The sequence below is a fragment of the Lissotriton helveticus genome, chromosome 5_1 (assembly GCF_964261635.1).
Source record: "Lissotriton helveticus chromosome 5_1, aLisHel1.1, whole genome shotgun sequence".
NCBI lineage: Eukaryota > Metazoa > Chordata > Amphibia > Caudata > Salamandridae > Lissotriton > Lissotriton helveticus.
In genome coordinates this window covers 2,939,065-2,953,737 of record NC_136065.1, presented here as the reverse complement: position 1 = coordinate 2,953,737, position 14,673 = coordinate 2,939,065, and the positions used below count along the sequence as shown (strand labels likewise).

The 14,673-nt window shown below is 47.5% G+C and overlaps 1 protein-coding gene across 1 annotated transcript in view; it reads left to right on the top strand.

The window, feature by feature from the left end:
* Positions 1–417: 417 nt before the first annotated feature.
* LOC144752882 (antigen peptide transporter 2-like) overlaps positions 418–14,673 on the top strand; it is a 104,774-nt gene continuing 90,518 nt past the window's right edge. The window contains exons 1-2 of the mRNA XM_078640710.1: positions 418–990; positions 8,481–8,595. Of these exons, the coding sequence (XP_078496836.1) occupies positions 465–990; positions 8,481–8,595 (641 nt within the window). The 5' untranslated portion in view covers positions 418–464. The remainder of the gene's footprint in view (positions 991–8,480; positions 8,596–14,673) is intronic.

Genomic DNA, 14,673 nt, shown 5'->3' with positions numbered 1-14,673 from the left:
GGCAAAATTTTAATTTCGGAGGATTCAAACAGAGTTTGTGGGTGGGTGGGTGCGGCATCCTCCGAGTCAGCAGGGTGTGAGTGTTGGCGACCGTGCATGGTGGAAACTGCAGGTGCATCTAATTCTGAAAAAATGCACACCCACTACTCGACTGCACCCCCTTTTGTAGTCCTACATGAGACTGGGCCTGATTTAGACATTGGCGGACGGGTTACTCCATCACAACTGTGACGGATATATCGTCCGTCGAAATATAGTTCCATTATATCCTATGGGATTTGTATTTCAGGGGACAGTTGTGACTGAGTAACCCGTCCACCAAGATATAAATCAGGCCCTTAGTGTTCATTCACTTTGAGGATGTTTTGTAATAAAGTATAAACCTTTTCTAACATTTCTTCTCTCATCCAGGTTCCTTGGACTTTGTTCTGCAAGTGCTTTGAAGACATTGGCTGCTCCTCACCATGGGTGGACTCATCTTCCTCCTGGCCTTCATCCTTGGTGACGTCCTCTTCAGTGCCTCAGTCACTCGCCTCCTACTGCCCCTTTACCCCTTTGAGCTCCTCAGCTACATCTGGCTCTTGGCTTTCCTCAAACTCCTGCTGCTCCTCGGTGTAGTTAGGAGACTCCATGGAAAGTTGGACCTCGCCGGAGGTAGCTTCAGCACCAGGACTATCTCACTGTGGCCTGTGGTGGCCTCCCTCACACCCCCTGTCTATGAAACCGCCAAGCTCCTCGCCTTCCGGGGGCCGGTGGAGATGCACTCCGGGGTGTATCTCTCTCTGTGGATGGTGCTCGCCTCAGGGGTGGCCGGCTGGATCTGGGGGCTCCTGTGGCCCTGTCGGTCTCACAAGGATGGAAAAGGAGACTCTTCTGAGGAGAAGGGACGTCTCAAGGCCTGGGCAGCCTTCAGCAAGCTCTGGCACTACTCCAAGGAGGACAAGACCTACCTGTCTGGGGCATTCCTCTTCCTGATGCTTGCTGTTGTTGGTGAGTACATGCATGTGTGTGTATTGTGTTTGTGTGTGCTAGTGTGTGTGTGTATGCAAGCATGTGTGTGTTGTATATGTGTATGCAAGCATGTGTGTGTGTGTGCATGTGCAAGTGCATTTGAGTGCCTCACTGTGTTTTTGCAAATGTGTGCGCCATTTGTTCATTGACTGCCTTTGTGCAAATGCATGTGCGTTTCTAGTTGCACGCCTGCATGTGTTTGCGTGTAACATATTTCCAGTAGGTGCTGTAAAACAATCCCTCTCTACAGACCCATCAGTAAGGCCTCTCCCTAGGGTTGGAATGGGGCAGAAACTAGGGCTAGAGCTTTTGGCGCCCGGGGCAGTCCCTGAGTTTGCCGCCAGTGCAGATAAGAGCGGGGAGGCCGGGGAGGGCCACAGACGACAGGGAAAATAAAAAAAAAAGAAAGAAAACCTCTTTCTTGAACCCCCCAAAAAGTGTTGCGGGGGCGAACCTCCCCCCGTTGCTACACCACTGGCTGGGAACCAAAATAAAAGTGGCCCCCATTACTGAATTAGATAGCTAAAAACGTGGTCCATGTTTGTAAATTGGGGCAGGTTTGAACTTGTGAATATACGCTGTATAAGTGTTTCACAATGTACGGCTGACTGCATGGATTAGAGCTTGCGGCAGGCATGTTTGTTATAATATAAACCAGCCCAGCAGACCATAAAACAGGCCCACAAACATCCAAAAACACAGCCAACACTGTGACGTCTCAGACTAACCCATCATCACTGCCTAATTGACCTGTAGGCTAGTCTGACACTGGCCCTCCCTTTAACAGTTTACAGACTGACGAATCTGGGCATCGGACCAGAGGAAGAACTGTCATGGCCGACCAAGACTCTTTGGGCAAAGTTGGGTTCTCTCTTGTGTGTATCCTCGAAGAAATGATTCTGAAACCCCTGCAATGAGTACAAGTTCCTCTGTGTCTTTCCTTACTCTGGCTTGCATGGATGATGTTACCAGCATGTGGAGTGCTCCAAATACTAACATACCGCTTGTATAGTCCAGGACCCCTCCTAGGGGAGCCCTATGCTCTCGTCATTGCTCCCAGTGACATAGAAACATAGGTTTAAGTCCTCTGTGTCATCATGTGAGCTCTACATCCCTTATTTTCACAAGACGGAAATTGTGTTTTAAAAACTGGAGCCATATCTGAGCTCTTTACACCTGCTTCAATCAAGCAATCAGTAGATTTGCAGAGCACTTCTTGTCACCCTTGAGGCTATCGAGGCACTGACAGGGTCCAGTTGATTAGCTGAATAGCCAGGTCTTCAGGGACGTTCAGAACTCTGAAAGAGACGGGGAGGTCCGTAGATGAAAGGGCAGCTCGTTCTATGTCTTCACTGTTAGGTAGGAGAAGGAGCGACCTCTGCATCTGCTACATCCGATAAGGGGCGTGTGGGTTAGAGAAAGGGACATGGAGCAGAGGTGTCAGTGACGCTGATGGAAGTTCAGGCGGGGGTTGAAGTAGGGGTCCGCACTTGTGTAGGGCCTTGTATGCGTGGGTCAGGAGTTTGTCGGTGTTAAGCATTCTCGGTGCAAGCTGCCCATCTGTGGAGTTCTTGGCCTCTGTTTATAGAACATCAAGCTGACCACCTAGCTTTGGGTAGTGCTAAAATAGGTTTTTATTAAGTTCACCTTCTCAAAGTGGGAGTGGGTGTCTTCTCCTCATGTACCCCCAAGAGGCAGGGCGACGGTGAATTCTGCGATTAAGGAATGCCCATAACGTACCACAGTAGAACATATGGGGTGTTCACAAGCATAAGGGGAACAGGAACATGTCTGATGCACAACTTTACCCCACCCCCTTTCTTTGTTTCCATAGCAGTCAACATTCCCTTTTTTCTGAGAAGTATCAGTGAGTCAGTAAAAATTATGTTTTTAAGATTATAAGACCACAATCTTGCTTCATGTCTGTGGTGTAACACCCAGGGAAAGTTTGTGTCTGTTGATTTATATGACATAAACTCCGAAGTGACATAAATTGTCAAAGGCTATGTGTGTGCTAGTACCGCTTGCTCAGGTCCTGCTTGTTTGCATCTGATATCAACCAGGAATATGACTCTGTGTCCATTGTCCTGTGTACATTGATTGTAGATTGTAAAAGAACTTTCTACCTGCTTTCCGAATCCACCAGATGCAATTAACGATGGAAAATAATAATGCATGGGTGATCTTTCACTCCCGTTTTTATAAGGAACTTCCAGCTTGGAAACCTTCTCTATGTTGGGTACAACATTATGAGCATTGCGGGCTCGAAAAACAACTTTGGAATTGGTTCAAACCCAACCTAGCCATCCAATCATGTCTGAAGTTGGCACCTCATTTCCAAACTGTTTCTGTTTCTCGAGGCATTCCACATTATCCCATCGCTGTTGAATATCTATCCAAAAGACTGAGTAATTTTATAAATAATACAAGTATTTTGTACTCTCTGTAGGCTGAAGACATCCAGGTATATCTGAAGGTTTATTCTCAGGATGATGTCTCTTTACTCTGGGCAAAACACAGCCTTGGATACACCTCAAATTTAACACAAATATGGCCAAGGCCCTGATTCACAAAGGGCCTCTGTACTTGTGGCGGAGGCCACACAGTCCAAGAATTTCGACTTTTGTGACATGAAAATCACAATTACTTAATTTACAGTAAAGTCCATGATTTTGAAGCATAGTTAGTATTATTGTAACATGTTTTTTGTGCATACTTTCTGATTCACAATAAATCAAAATATTATCAATGTAGACGATAACAAATTTGTCCAGGAATTCTCGCAAGATGTCATTGAGAAAAAATTGAAAAGCTGCTGGAGCGTTGCAAAGTCCAAATGGCATAATCATATATTAAAAAAGACCGTACCTGGTTTTAAAAGCAGATTTCCATTGATCACCAGCACACATTGTGACTAGGTGATATGCCCCCTTAAGATCCAATTTGGTTTAGATACAGGCAGCTTTAACTTCATCTAATAATACCGGGATTATAGGAAGTGGGTATTTGTTTTTGATTGTGATTTTATTTAGTGCTCTGTAATCAATGCACGAGGTCAACTCCCCATTGGCTTTAGACACAAAAAATAATGTGGAAGCTGCAGGGGATTTAGATGGCCTTAGTTATAAACCCATTCGATCGGTAGGGATCTAAGTAGTCTCGTAAATGATTGTTTTCTTTTTCAGACAGAGCATATTTTCGGCAATTAGGAATTACAGATCCTGGGAGCAAATAAATTTGGCAGTCATAAGGGCAATGTGGAGGAAGAGTATTTGGCTGTTTTTAGTTAAAGACATCGCCAAATGATTGATATTGTGCTGGTAGTTGGACGTCCATTTCTGCTGCGGTTGCCACTGAATGTTGACTAAATTCTATTTGTGTTTGAAAGCAGTGTAGTTCACAGTAGTGAGACATACTGACGATAGGTTTTGACACCAAGTCTATAATAGGGTTGTGCAATTTAAGCCAAGGCATCCCAAGTATAAAACCATATTGTGGGGCACTAATGAGATTGAACTGAAAGAGTTCTGTATGGCTTTTGTCCCTAATGTCAAATTGTAAAAACACTTGGTTTGCATGGTCATTGGACCGGAAGACAAACACTCCCACCCACTGTTTGCACAAGTTCTGGTCTTTTCTTTTTTTGATGAGGTAAATCCAAAGTTTGTGCTAAAGCATTGTCTACAAAGTTGCCAGTGGCTCCTGAGTCTCTGAGCACAGTAATGGTATGTGTACGTTCTAAGGACACTATTAATGTCATTTTTAAGGTTAAATGTGTTTCATGTTCATGGAAGGTTGAACTTATTGAAGGGATTTGCCAACCACTCGAAAAAGTCCCCTCTTCATCTTTTGAGTTAACTTGTTTTCCATTTTGAAGTCTATAGTATTGAATGTTTTTGTTTGTGGGCTTCGGGGTTTTAGTTTGATGAGACAATCTTTAACAAAATATCCTTTTTTGCCACAATACAAGCATTGTTCATTTTTAAGTCGTGCTTCTTTCTCTTCTTTAGATAGGTAAGATCGTACAGTACCTATTTCCATAGGTTCGCTTTGAGTTTTTTGTGTGTTAGTGTTATGGAAAATTCTAGGACGTTCAAACTGTGGAATTCCCCGGTCAGGACGACAACGATCTCCTTTCCTTTTCATCATACGATGGTCTATATGAAGGGTCAGATTAATTAAGTCTGTACAATCTTGGGGTTGTGGATCGATTTGAGCTAGAACGTCCTTCAGCTCATCTTTAAGGCCTTGATAATAAATGGCTGCCCTTTTTTCTTCCGGCCATTCCGTTTCAGCCACTATATGGTTCAAATGTGTTAAGTAGGTAACTAATTCACGATTACCCTGCTTTAATTCCAATAATTCTTTGTCCGCTGAAGTAGCCCTAGCAAATACCTTTTCAAATTCCTTTACAAAAGACTTCCAATTACACAAAATTGAGTTGTCACCACGAAATAGAGGTACAGCCCAATCAGCAGCGCCCCCAGCTAGATATGAAATCAAGAACACTACTCGTGATTGAGCACCGGGAAATGAAGAAGGTCTACATGTAAAATGTAATTCAATCTGGGTTAAGAAAATCTGTGTTTTACCGGGATCCCCAGAGTACCGCTCTGCAGATGCCAAAGGGATTTGTGGTGGTACTGTGACTATGATATTTAGTATAACTGTACTTCCTTGACCTGCTGTGTGCACCACACTAGGATATTTTCCTAAGGGGACATCAAATGGGGTTTTCTCTGGTGTTCCTCTGATATCTACTTTGTGTTGCAACTGAGTGACCTTGTCTGCAAGTGCTGCTATGGTGGCCTTAGAGTCCGCAAATTCTCGCTGAATCTGACCTAGGGCTTTCAAAATATCATCTAAAGAGGCCATTTTGACACCAAAGAGATCAGGAGGTATTAATACCATGGGTTTCCTATTCTGTCACACTCGATTCCTCAGGATCTCTTTGTTGACAGAATGTTCCACAAGTGCAGAGACGAACCCACAACTGCAGGGCCTCTGCCACGAGTGCAGAGACGCCCCCACGACTGCTGTGTCTTCACCACGAGTGCCGATGCCCTATGTGAATCAGGCCCTGCGTTTCTACTTGCCTCTTCACACAAGTCCTCTACCCAGTGCTAACCTCAACTCTTTGCCGACTGTCACTGATGGTGCCGGATCTCTTGGCCTCATCCTCGATAGCTGACTCAGTTCTCACAAATGTGCACCAATGACACGGCTAGAAATGTGCACCATCGGTTCAGACTTACCAAAGGGATTAAAAAAGTCTTTCCAGAACCACACTGGAGGAAGGAAGTTAGGCTTTGATTCTGTCCAGATTGGGTTATGATTACACTGTCACGCTCGATTCCTTGGGATCTCTTTGTTGACAGAATGTTCCACCTCCAGGTAGCTTCAAGTCAGTTTGCTTTTATTGCTCAAACTATTGAAGTGGCCAGGTGAGGGAAAGGGTGTTGGGAAGGGAACTGATGGGAGGGCGACTTACAGAGAAAAAAGCCACTGATTATTCTCAATGTTTCTAACCTTTGCCTTATTGTTTTTATATTGATAAAGTTTGTTTCTAAATTTACCTGAACTTCTGTGGCAGTAAACATGGTACAGAATTATTAAGGAAAGAGTAGATATTATTATATATTAAGTTCCCCTAGAAGATAAAATATACAATACCATAAGATGATCATATAAACAAATGTACTAAGGCTCTAAATATTCTATACTCAAAATTATTATTGTGTGCTTATTTCACCTACCAAGTCTAATAATGTTGATGTCTTAAACCTCAGGGGTAATACCTAGGAAGATGAAAAGTCATAAACAGTTAAATCACTATTCTAACTGTATAGTTCTTCTTTTTAAAACACAAAAATGATATTGACCATGTCTTGACAATACAGATTAACAGAATGCAGGAACTGCCTAGCACATCCGGTAATGTGGAGGAGTGTGGCTCAATTGTTAGAGCGGCAGACCCGGATGCAGAGTTCTGGCCCGGGACCAGGGTTCGATTCTCGCCTCGGCAGGGTCTCGGGCTCAATTTCCTCGGACCTGACAATTCTCGCCTCGGTGCCTATTCTAATCACGGGCCCCACGCTGCAACTCTGGGCAATAGCTTGCTTAGCCTCCAAACCAGCCCCAACAGCGCTAAGGATGCCTGGCTTCACCCTGGGGCTGCCCAGGAGTGGACACTTCACAGGGAAAGCCAGGAGGGGTGCCACAGCGGTATGAGTATCAGCGCCAGGAAGCCGAATAGGCGACACCGCAAGGTGACCGTCTGGTGACAGTGCGCTCTATAAGTACCATGACATTTACATTTGACATTTACATCTTTAAAGTGTTCCCTGTCATCTCCACGGTTCTGATGCTTTATCACTAGAAACACCAGCTTTCACCACAGAACACAACTCTGCAGACTGTGAGTGCCACCCCTACATCTGCACCTCACCCCCTGACGTTCGCACCACCTCCTGTCTGTGAGTCTTCAAAAAGGAACTACAACTTTTCCTCCTCAACCTCTAGTTCCTGTCTTCCATCCTTGTGTCACTTGATTGATCTTGTGTCATTTGAACCGTCTTGTGAACATCTTCCATTTTCAGTGGCCCTGTATGAGTGACATACGCTCTTCTTTCTAAATACCTGCAGGGTCTGTACCTCCCTACCTCACGGGTTTAGGATCTCTTCACCCCACGACCTTTGGGATGTTCATTGCTCTGGATCTCATTCCTCTTTCTTCTGAACTGAGCTTAGGTCTCCTCAGATGATGAACTTGTGGCCTTGATGTCTTTCAGATTCCACATTGTGACTCGCTGTGACCCGTATGTAGGCAGAGCACCAGCTGTTGCTTTTTTTGTTCTCTTGTCTGGCTCTTTGTTTGTCACCTGCCTGCCCAGGGTAAGGTGCTCTGGTGATCAATCGTCTTGCTAGTGCTCTATAAACATCCCAAATAAACATATAAACATTAGCACTTTAACAGCTAGGATGGAAGAGGCAAGAAGGACGAGCAATGATAGTTGAGGAGTGTGAGATGCAGCTCTTGGCTCGACCCCCCTCATCTGTCACAAGGGGTGACAATCATCTCTTCACCCCTGCAGCTGGCCTCAGTTCTAAGCAGTGCCAAGAAGCCCTCATGGTGTGAGACACAGCCCCACTGCTCAGCTTGCTGAGCTCAGATAGTGTGAGACTTAGCACCTCGCCACTCCAGATGGCTGCAGCTCTATGGTTGATGATTCCAACAGAGAGTGAGCAGTGACCCCTTTACCCCTCCATCTGGAAGCAGATACCCCCTGTCACGAGGTGCTCATAGGATGAGAGACACACATTCTCATGTAAGTATTCACCTATCTCGATGGGTCAGAAGGAGTGAGTAAGTTGTGTGTTATTTGCTTCTTGCACAGTGTAGTTCAGTGGCCGGAGCTGAGAGTGCTCAGTCTGTATCACTCACCCTCTCTCCTCTCTCTCTTGTCCAGGTGAGATGTTCCTCCCGTACTACACCGGCAGAGTCATCGACATTCTGGGCTCCAAGTACAGAGAGGCCGACTTCTTTGCCGCCATCTTCTTCATGTCCATATTCTCCATGGCCAGGTGAGTAGAGGGGTCTCAAACTGCAGCCGCCAGTGGTGTCCCCCAAAGGCCGTCAGACAAATATCAATGAGTCCCAGCCTTGGGGTCCTAGGACAGTCCGAGGTTACAGGGCAGTATTCTGAGGTCCCCCACAGAGTAAGTGGCACTCAACAACAGCAATGTCAATCACTCAATCAGCCATTTGTTAAGTGTGACTACTCACCCGTAACGGTCTCAAGGCGCTGGGGGTAGGGTGGGCGGTGCAGGTTCCAGTCCATCAAGGAGGGGGGGGGGTCTGTCGATTAGCCAGGTTTTGAAGTCTTTTTCGAAGATCGGAAGCGATGTTGTCGCTCGGAGGTGGAGCGGCAGGGCGTTCCAGGCTCTGGCCGTGAGGAAGAAGGAACGGCCTCCCGATCTGGTCTTTCTGGTGCGGGGGACCGTGGCATAGGAGAGCTGGGCTGATCGTAGGGTCCTTCGGGGTGCATGGAAATTTAGTCGGCTGTTCAAGTATGCTGGTCCGGTGTCGTGGAGGGCCTTGTGTGCGTGGGTGACCATCGTGAAGGTGACTCTGGCCTCGATGGGGAGCCAGTGTAGTGTGCGCAGGTGCTGGGAGATGGGGCAGTGTCTTGGCAGGTTGAGGACCAGTCTTGCGGCGGCGTTAGGGTGCAGTGAGAGACTGTTATGAACGCCGCTGAGAGGTCGAGGAGGATGAGGGCTACTATTTGTCCTTTGTCCAGTAGGGTGTGGATGTCGTCTGTAGCAGCGAGGAGGGCAGTTTCCGTACTGTGTTTTTTTCTGAAGCCGGATTAGGATGAATGTGGCGAGTTGGCTGTTGATGTCTTTCTCAAGGACATTCGCTGGGAACGGGAGCAGGGAGATGGGTCTGTAGTTTTTTTGGTCAGTGGGGTCCGCCAAGGATTTCTTCAGGAGGGGGTTGATCTCGGCGTGTTTCCAGTTGTCAGGGAATGAGGCGGTTGCCAGGGAGTGGTTGATGGTGTGGTGGAGTATGGGTGCGGTTGTGTCAGCGGCTCTGTTGACGATATGGTGGGGTCAGGGGTCTGTGGGGGCCCCAGAGTGGATTGACTTCATTGTGTCTTCAGTGGTGAGTGCTGTCCAGTTGTCAATCGCTGACTTCAGGGTGTTGGGGTGGTTGGCGGGGGTTCACTGTGTTGGTTGTCTTCGTCAAAGTTGTCGTAGATGCTCTTGATTTTGTGGTGAAAGAAGGTGCTGAGTTTGTCGCAGAGGTCTTGTGAGGGAGGAATATCCATTGATTCGCTGGTGGGTTTGGCAAACTCCTTGATGATGTTGAAGAGTTATTTGCTGTTGTGTGCGTGTGTGGAGATTCTGTCATTTTTTTCCTTGTTTTTCTGATGAGTAGGTGGTGGGCGTTGGTAGCGGCTCTGAAGTTGTTGTGTGCTTCTGTGGATTTGGTGTTCCTCCAGGCCTTTTCGAGGCGGCGGCAAGTGCATCTGGACTCTCGAAGTTTGGTGGTAAACCATCTGGTTTTCTTGGCTTGGGTGCTGTTGTTTTTCTTGAGGTGGGCTATGGTGTTCGCACTGTCAGAGATCTATCTGTGCAGGGTTCGGGCTGCGGTGATGGGGTAGTCATTTCCCACGGTGGTTGGGGTGGAGTTGCTGAGTGAGGAGGTGAGCTGGTCGTCAATGATTCTGGTCCAGTTTTGTCGTGGGAGCATTTGCTGGTGTCTGTGGATGGTGGGTGTTCTGAAGGTGAAGTGGACGCATAGGTGGTCAGTCCATGGGAGTTCGGTGGTGTGGCTGAAGGTGATGGAGTTTCCTGTTGTGAAGAGGGGGTCGAGAGCGTGTCCTGCAGAGTGCGTTGGTTCGGTCACGATTTGGCGGAGTCTAATGTTGTGGAGGTTGTCCAGGAGGGATGTGGTGTTGGGGTCCAGTTGGTTGTCGAGGTGGAAGTTGAGGTCTCCCAGCAGGGTGTAGTTGGTGGATGCGATGGCATGCGGAGATGATGTCCATGATAGAGTTGACGAGAAGTCAGCTGGGTCTAGGGGGTCAGTAGATGAGGGTTCCTCGGAGGGTGGAGTTAGGGCTGGCCAGTATCTTGAAGTGAAGGTGTGTGGTTTCGTCAGGGAGTGTGCTCAAGTGGACGGTGGATTTGTGGACGATGACGATTCCTCCTACCGGGCGGGTGGGGTGGTCCTTCCTGGAGATCTTGTATCCTTGGGGTATGGCGATGGCGATGTCCGGTCCTGAGTTGGTGTTGGTCCAGGTTTCAGTGAAGAACGCTACATCCGGGGTGGTGGTGTCGAGGAGGTCCCAGATTTTGGTGGCGTGTTTGTTGAGGGATCAGACATTTGAGTAGGATGCATTGCGAGGTCTTCGGTACGTGTGTGTTCTTGCGGTTGGGTTGTGCTGGGTCTGTGTTCCAAGCGGTGCTGTAGGTTTGTCAGCAGCGGTGACAGCTGAAGGGTCCGTTGGTGTCGGCTGGTGAGGCTAGCCTGCAGTTGTTGTTGCGGCCTGGGTTGAGTGCGTGGAGTGCTGCTGGGTCATAGCGTTGGCGGTGTGGAGGTCCAGGGTTCCTGGTATGGTTGTGGTCGGGTTGCAGACGGGCTAGCCTCTGGCGCGCCAATTGCGCGCGGCCGCCATTAGGTAGGGGTTGGGGAGGACTGGACAGCTGGAAGGCGGGAGCGGGGAGGGGAGCTGAATTGGGGAGGTCGCGCTGGGGGGGCCGCGGGTGCAGCAGCTGCAGGGAAAGCGGACAGGAAAGGATGGAAAAGGAGGAGTAAAGGAAAAAGGAAATAGAGCAGAAAGGAGCAGAAATGAAGAAAAGTGCAGAAAGGAGAAGAAAAAGAGGGTAGAAAAACAAGTGAAAAAACATGTGAAAAACACGTGAAAAACTGAGCTATAGAAAGGAGATAGAGGTCCACTGTGGGTGGAGGAGGGCCTCGAGCACCAAACACTCGAGAGTGCGGGGGCAGGCCTCACTTAATGGTGGAGCTGCGAGGGAGGGGGAGCAATTTCACTGACAATGAGTCAACTCAGTTCTCCCCCAGAAGTGGATGAAGTGTGGGTGGAATACATTATAGCATTCCCGAGGGGCTCCCACATCAGCACAGCTGGCTGTAGAGAAGGCAGGCTTCTACCATGGTGCAAGGGTGCCTGCCTCGGCACTAGGCAGCAGTTTGTGCACCAGCGCAAGGAGAGAGCGGACTGCGGCGCATATTGTCCAGTACGCCGCATCCCTGCCCCCTCCCTTTCATGCAGCAAGGTGGCTTGATGCGTTGTGCTGCGTGAAGTAGTGATACAAAAGGGCCCAAGATTCTCCATCTGGTGAGTATTCGCAGCCCTATATTGTGTTTCGCTGCTGATCTACAAGTGTGAAGAAGGAGTTTAAAGATAGATTGTACAGAGGTTTTAGTTTGGGTGAATCAAATTGGAGCCTCAAGAAAATTGTTAAAACGAGTTTTTTTGGGTGTTTTTTTTAAACTTCTTTTTATTATACAAGTGTCAGCATCCATATACATTACATAGGCACAATTTATAATACAAGTTTCTCATTGACGTTCACAACTTGCAGCTTATGGACATGCAGGAATAATCATTACACAATTGAATTCTTCCTAGATGATCCCAGCCACCCACCAACTCCTTCCCTTCTAAATACCAGATATCCCCCCATTCCCCCTAAAATCTTCCCATCGTTGCCAGACATTCTCCCATTTTTTGGGGCAGTCCCGGCTCTCATAGATTGTCTTTTCTGCTGCACAGCACCAGTCCAAATCTCTCTTCCATTGTGACACTTTCAGCGGTTGAAGTGCCCCCCATGCCCCTGCAACATTTCTTTTTGCCACCATTGCCGTCACCTGTAGCCACATTCTATGATATTTGAACCAATTCTGTTCCCCCGGAGGCGCATAGCATGTGCCACCTGGCGTCCAGGAGACTTCTTGCTCAATCACTTCTGACATAATCTGAGCCACCTTCCTCCAATATTTCTATATTATTGGGCATTCTCACAGGATATGAAAGAATGTACCCCTCTGAGTGCACCCCCTCTGACATTCCTGTTAGTATACGTCCCAGCTTGAACATGAGTGTGCTGGTATAATATGACTTATGCAGGATTCTCAGTTGGACCAGTCTGAATCGTGCCCAGATCGCCACCTCCCTAGGACTCTGCACCGCCTCCGCCCCATCATCATCTTCTAACAGGCCCACATCGGATTCCCAGGCCTCCCATAGCTTTATGAGTAGGTCTGGGGAATTATTTATTATCTTCTTGTATGTGCATCAGAGAGCCTTCTCCAGAATGGGGTCTTATAGTAACCTGTCCTCTAGTGGACAATATTCGGGGATCTGATCCTCATCTTTGAGGTGCCCGCCCAGCGCATGCCTCAGTTGCAGATATCTGTAGTGTTCTGTGGGCACCAATTGATATTCTTTCTGTAGCTCTGAAAACGTAATCACAGCCTTTTCCACACGTCCCCTAGGCGTAAAATATCTATTAATTTCCAATTCGATAAGCTCTGCAGCCTACCTGCATCCCGGAGCATTTCGCTGTTCCACAAGGGAGTCTGCTCTGTTGGCTGGTTGGTCCAACACAAAAACCTATTGGTCTTTGACCACACGGTCAATACTATCTGAGTATGTGGGGGTGTGTTTCCCGTTCTCACTCGGCCATACAGTGCCCCCAAGTAGCCGTTGGTCCCCATAGACCAATGATCCACCCTACACACCGGGTCATTCCTATCTGCAAATGCCCAATCATTAATGACCATTAGGTGCGGGGCCCAGTAGTACTTTTGAAGATCTGGGATGGCCAAAGCTCCCTCATATACCCCCTTCTGTGGTTTGGCCAGAGCCATCCGTGCACCCCGCCATCCCACAGCAACGTTCTCATCTCGCTATCCACATCTTTAAAGAATTTGTCTGGTATGGGGCAAGGGGTATTTTGTATAATGTATAGTAATCGTGGCAGTGACATCATTTTGAAGAGGACTGCTCTCCCCATACGGGATATCGGTAGCGTCCTCCAGTGGGTTACATCTCTCCTTAAACGTTCCAACTGCGGCTTTAGGTTCCCTGCCAAAAACTCTGAGTCTGTTTTCCCTATCTGTATGCCCAGATATTTAAAACTATCTTTAATCTGTAGCTTGGAGTCTGCTCCCAATAATGGGGGTTTGCCCACTCGACAACATATGTAGGAGAGACTTATCCCCGTTGATCTGGTATCCAGAGTATCCTTCAAAAAGCTTAAAAATCTGAAGCAGCGGGTTGATTGTGAACCGTGGTCTCATTGCATATAAGAGAACATCGCCCGCATATAATGATATCCTCTCTTCATACTGATCTCCGCCGCATATGCACGATATTACCGGGTACCCCCGGACCCAAACCGCGAGTGGTTCCAGCACCAGTGCAAATAAGATCCGTGATAAAGGGCACCCTTGTCTCGTATCCCTTCCGAAGAGCAAAAGAACGGGACACCGACCATTAACTCAAACTCTGGCCAGTGGCTGCGTATACATCAGCTTGATCCATGAATGGAATTGAGGGCCGAAACCAAACCCCCTCAGGACTTCTAATAGATAATGCCACTCTATACTATCAAACGCCATACGGGTGTCCAGCGAAAGCAACGCTGCTTCCACCCCTGGGTAAAACTAGGTTTTTGTTTTGGAATATTTAAATTCTGCTTTGCAAAGCCCACATTTTTAGGGAATTTGGAGAAGCAAGTCTGGAACTGGGTCTAAAGATCTTACAGCAGCATGTGTGTTAACACATGGGAGATTTCTGAAAGCTCTACTAGTCTTGGGGCGAGAGAGGTGATCTCAGACCTAAATCATTAGTAACGCCCACAGTCTGTGAGTTCACTTGCACCCCACCCTGACGACAGCTGCCAATCAACTAAAAACTGACCGAGGTGCTGCACCTCTTCACAGTGCACGACCTTGGCATTCCTGGGTTGTGTTTTACGACAATCTGTGTAATTTCCACACAGAATTGTAGCTCAGGATGGGATGGTAATTGGTTAAACCTTCCAACTCAAATTGTGTTTGCACATGACAGAAATAGCAGAATAATCTATAAATATCACAGATACAAAAACACAGTCATGTAAATCAGC